This window comes from Argentina anserina, chromosome 3 (genome assembly GCF_933775445.1).
Source record: "Argentina anserina chromosome 3, drPotAnse1.1, whole genome shotgun sequence".
NCBI lineage: Eukaryota > Viridiplantae > Streptophyta > Magnoliopsida > Rosales > Rosaceae > Argentina > Argentina anserina.
In genome coordinates, this window is record NC_065874.1 from 1373323 (window position 1) to 1378628 (window position 5306).

Below are 5306 nucleotides of genomic sequence, written 5' to 3' on the forward strand. Positions count from 1 at the left end.
GTGAACTTATTGTTCAACAGTTCAAGTATTTTCTATCAAGAGAGATATGACTCTTGAAGCTGAAAGCAGTGACCATGGACTGTTCTGGTAATAACTTGTTGACGTTGTTGTGAGGCTGTTGAATAGTTGGGCCTCTTCAAGATTTGGGCCTCCGTTTTTATGTCAACCCAAAACCAAACGACACCGTTTAGCTGCAGCTACCGCGTCGACTTTTCGTTTCTTCTTCTCTGTTCTTATATACCCAAAATCAAACCCAAACATTTAAATGTGATTTATTCTCAGCTGCAAAATAAATGAAACTTTGATTTTGGGGATTTAAGGATTTGTGATTGAGAAATCGAAGATGCTGGAGAAGATCGGGTTGCCGGCGAAGCCATCACTCAGAGGCAATAATTGGGTGGTTGACGCCTCGCACTGTCAGGGATGTTCTTCCCAGTTCACCTTCATCAATCGCAAGGTTCATTCTTTTTGCCTCCGATCCAATTACACATCTCTAATTTTCGACTTTCCTGAGTACCCATGTTGTAAAGTTTTGAGCTTTTTTAAGTTTCAAGATTACCCATCAATGTTTTCCAGAGTTTCTTGAATAATTTGTATAGGAATTTATAGTGTTAGTATGTAAATATGGGCTGCTGTTGTTCTTGATTGTGTATAAGTATATGCATTGTGTAATGCTAAGAATGTAGACTTGAGGTTGTAGTTGGGTAAGTTGTTGATATTGATTATGTGCATTGTGGGAATTTCAGCATCATTGCAGGAGGTGTGGAGGCATTTTCTGTGGCAGCTGTACACAGCAAAGGATGTTTTTGCGTGGGCAAGGTGATTCGCCTGTGCGTATATGTGAGCCTTGTAAGAAGCTGGAAGAGGCAGCGCGGTTCGAGAGATATGGACACAAGAGTAGAGCTGCCAGAGGTACCTTCTTGATTACTTTTTAGTTTGTTACTTCATTTCTCTGTGTTGCCGTACCATTTTTTTTTACTGCATTTGTGTTAAGCCGTGTGAAATTTATGTTAGTTAGGACTGAGGATTGGTCAGTGTAGAGTCTATTTTTATTCCATTCTGTTAGTGCCACACACGAAAGGCTGAACTACTCTAATTAGCGCCTCATCTGTATCGACGTCTCAACCCTCTTGTGCAGGCACTTCAAAGTCGACATCGAAGCCTGAGGATGAAATTTTGAACCAGATACTTGGTAATGAAGGGAAGGATTCGGGACAAGAGGTTAACAATAATGTAGTTTCCGGTGTGCAGAGGGCAACTAGTAGTGCATCATGCTCAAATAGTCGAGAAGATTCCACCCATGATGCGGTGGGAGAAATACTTAGAAGTGTTTCTGCTGATAAGTTTAGTCATTTACAGAGTGATAGTGAATCTGCTACTCCTGAGGAATTGCGTCAGCAAGCTGTGGATGAGAAGAAGAAGTATAGAATTCTGAAAGGAGAAGGGAAGTCAGCTGAAGCATTAACAGCCTTTAAGAAAGGGAAGGAGCTTGAGAGGCAGGCTGATGCATTGGAAATATCCTTAAGAAAGAAGCGTAAAAAGGATTTGCTCTCGGACAATGTGGCAGAGGGCCAGATTAAAGATGACCCTTCCCTATCCGGAAGAAGAAATAGGTTGACTCCTCCATTGGGTAAAGAAAAAGATGACCTTTCTGCGGAGCTTAAAGAATTAGGGTGGTCTGATAAGGATCTCCATGACGGGGATAAAAAAAATCCAAGTCTGAGTTTGGAGGGCGAGCTCTCTTCTCTTCTCAGAGAAGTCTCACAAAATTCCAATAAGAGTAAGGCTACTAGTGCCATTGACAAAACACAGGTTGTTGCACATAAAAAGTTGGCACTCCAGCTGAAGCGTGAGGGCAGACTTGCCGAAGCCAAGGAAGAATTAAAGAGAGCTAAAGTTCTAGAGAAGCAACTTGAAGAACAGGAATTGTTAGCTGAGGCTGAAGAGTCTGATGATGAAATATCTGCACTGATTCGTGGTATGGATGATGACAAAGAAGAATTTTCAATTAAATATGAGCAGGAGGATGGCCTAAATTTTGCTAGTCTTATTAATGCTGCTGATGATCATAATATAGATAGTAATTTTGAGGTGACAGACGAGGATATGGAGGACCCAGAAATAACTGCTGCTTTAGAATCTTTTGGATGGACTAAAGATTCCAATAATCCTCCTGAAACCTCTGCCGCCCAGATAGCTTTGGTTGACCGGGAAGCACTGTTAAGTGAAATTCAATCTTTAAAAAGAGAGGCTCTAACTCATAAACGGGCAGGTAATGTCACAGAAGCAATGGCGCAGCTGAAAAAGGCAAAACTGCTTGAAAGGGACCTAGAAAACATCCAGTCTCAAAGGGGCAATGTCATGAAACCTTCTGCAACAGTTCATAATCAAACTATTGAAAGATCATCAAAGCCATCTATAATGGGTGCTGGAAATGTCAGTGCAATGAACAAGAGTAAGAGTAAGTCAATGATTCAAAAGGAGCTTCTGGCTTTGAAGAAGAAGGCCCGTGCTCTGAGACAGGAAGGGCGATTAGATGAAGCTGAAGAAGAGTTGAAGAAAGGTAGGGTTCTTGAGAATCAGCTTGAAGAGGTGGAGAATAGTAAGGACTCAGTTTTGGAACATCGGCATGCCAATGACTCTGCAATTCTGTCTGTTGCGGACGAGGAAGGAGACAATGTAACAGATCAAGATATGTATGATCCCACGTATCTTTCCATGCTAAAGAATTTGGGTTGGAATGATGATAATGAAGTCGCAAACTCCTCACCAGAACCTTATAAGCTAATAGATAACATGCAGGCTAGTGGATCTCCTCAAGCACAAGCCCCAAGTCATTTCCCGGTTAGAGGGTCAAGGAAAAGTAAATCTGAAATTCAGAAGGAACTGTTAGGGTTGAAAAGAAAAGCTCTTGCTCTGAGGCGCCAGGGAGACACTGAGGAAGCAGAAGAAATGCTGAAAAAGGCAAAAGCATTAGAGGGCGAGTTGGCGGAGATGGAAGCACCAAAGAAAGTTGAGTTGGAGGTCGGTAGGGACAAGGGAAATTTCATTGATCCTCTTGACAGTGTAAAGGAAGAAGGTGATGGCGTGGATGTAACAGAAAATGATATGCAGGACCCAGCACTACTCTCAGTGCTAAAGAGTTTGGGGTGGGAGGATGAGGAGCATTCTGTGGATGCATCTCCTCTTCAATCTTCTTCCAAAGTTGCTGCACCAAGAAGCAAGGGTGAAATCCAAAGGGAACTTTTGGATTTGAAAAGAAAGGCTCATGCGTTTAGAAGAAAGGGACAGACTGAAGAAGCTGAAGAAGTGTTGAAAATGACAAAGGTACTAGAAGTTCAAATTGAAGAGTTGGAAGCCCCAAAGGGTTTACCGATGGAATTGGATCCAGGTCATCTGGACAACCAGGGAAGTGCTCAAGGTACAAGTCAGTCTTCACCTGCCCAAAGTGGGAACTTTGCAGATTTGTTGACAGGGGATGACTGGAGAGGTACTCCAGGATCCGATGTAACACAACATGATAACCTAACTTGTTCTGCTGATTCTGCTAATGTCGGTACATTTCAGCTGAGGTCATCACAGGAAGATCTGAGGAAAAGAGATGATGCAATATTTAAGAAAGGGGAAGAAACGGTTGTAGCAAATGAGAAGCGACATGCTGAAGAGGCAAATATGGTTCTGAGACCTCCTTCAGAGATTAATGAAAGTGTCATTCGGGAAGAAATCATGGCTTTCAAGAGGAGGGCATTAGCTCTTAAAAGAGAAGGAAAGCTGACAGAAGCTCGGGAAGAACTTAAGCAGGCAAAAGTGTTGGAGAAGCGTCTTGAGGAAGAAAGTCCTCAGTCCAAATCTACTTTGAGTGATGTATCCAGTTCTGCTGAAAATGTTCTTCCAGCTGCCCAAAAGCATCATGGTTCACCGTCCTCAGGCACAAAACCACTGTCCAGTCGTGATCGCTTCAAGTTGCAACAAGAGTCTCTAGGTCACAAACGCCAAGCCCTAAAGCTGCGAAGGGAGGGTCGGACTGATGAAGCAGAGGCAGAGTTTGAATTGGCCAAGGCACTTGAGGCTCAGTTAGAGGAAAGTGCTGCTCATGATTCCACAACTGCAGCACCGGCGGATGATGTGGCCGTAGAGGGACTTCTTGATCCTGAAATTCTGTCCGCGTTAAGAGCAATTGGAATTGAAGATGCCAATACATCATCTCAAGGTCCTGGAAGACCAGAGCATTCAAAGCCCAGTGTTAGCAAGATTGACAATGCAATCCAAGATAGAAGTAATCTGGAGGAACAGATCAAGGCGGAGAAAGTGAAGGCATTACATCTGAAACGTGCAGGAAAACAAGCCGAGGCCTTGGATGCTCTTCGAAGAGCCAAGATGCTCGAAAAGAAGCTGAATTCCTCTCCTACAAAGTGAACATACAGCATACCCTTCTTTTTTATATATTTTTCCATAGCAACCATGTATGCCAGTTTCAAACCAATAGCATCATCATAATGTAAAAGTGCCTTGCCTGCCTACATAACACTCCAGTTAACATTCTGCGTGTTTGTCTTTCAGATTCTGTATCACTGAAATTTGTAATAAGCTGAGATAAAGGACTGCTTATAGATCCCCTTTATTAAGTAAATTTGTAATTATATTTTTTGGTGTTGTTCTTCACTTGGTATTGTTTGCCTAGCCCTTGAGCTTCATGGTTGAAAACAAAACAACCAAACTTGAATCTAACTCTTGGACCACCGACATACTTTCCTCACTTTGAGCCCAAAATAACAGCCCCATTAGTTGCCAACTGTTGCGCAATATTGGCCCAATATCCATAGAAAGCTTCTTTGATGATACAGAAGTATATATGGCCAGTTAATACCACATAACGTTACTGTAAGTCTGTAATTTCCTCATCAGATTTGACAGTTGCTATTACATATAGATTAAGTTGATACATATGCATGTGCGTGTTCATATCGATCTATGAATGCTGGCAGGATTACTTTGACCTAATCACCTACATGCATCATGCTGGATGAGAATCAAAATTGGTACGAACTCCTCCTCCTTAGTTCTTACTTTTCTTCGTTCCTCACATTCGGTGCCTATTTAGTAGTTATGGACTTATGGGGTTGCCATGGGATAGTGTTGAAACTTGAAACAGACAGCCCCCTATTCTCATTTTGGTTCTAAACATAGTACAGTGGCGTGTAACGAGTGCAACAGCACAGGGCCCTATAATGATAGGGACCAAGTTATTGTTTTTTAGGATCTCACTAAAGTGAGGAAAGTTCTAAGATTGCAACATCTTAGTGGAA

At 42.3% G+C, this 5306-nt stretch overlaps 1 protein-coding gene across 1 annotated transcript; it reads left to right on the forward strand.

The window, feature by feature from the left end:
• Positions 1-284: 284 nt before the first annotated feature.
• Positions 285-4642, forward strand: LOC126789202 (uncharacterized). Its single transcript, XM_050515294.1, has 3 exons — positions 285-457; positions 747-912; positions 1139-4642. Exons 1-3 carry the CDS (start codon positions 344-346, stop codon positions 4414-4416), a joined length of 3558 nt encoding a protein of 1185 aa, XP_050371251.1. The 5' UTR covers positions 285-343; the 3' UTR covers positions 4417-4642.
• Positions 4643-5306: the final 664 nt, after the last annotated feature.

Bases quoted from the DNA above. Each gene is read 5' to 3' on its own strand.
- LOC126789202 (XM_050515294.1), top strand. From the start codon at position 344: ATGCTGGAGAAGATCGGGTTGCCGGCGAAGCCATCACTCAGAGGCAAT. The intron at 458-746 runs GTTCATTCTTTT...TGGGAATTTCAG, and splicing joins TCACCTTCATCAATCGCAAG to CATCATTGCAGGAGGTGTGG. The intron at 913-1,138 runs GTACCTTCTTGA...CCTCTTGTGCAG, and splicing joins CAAGAGTAGAGCTGCCAGAG to GCACTTCAAAGTCGACATCG.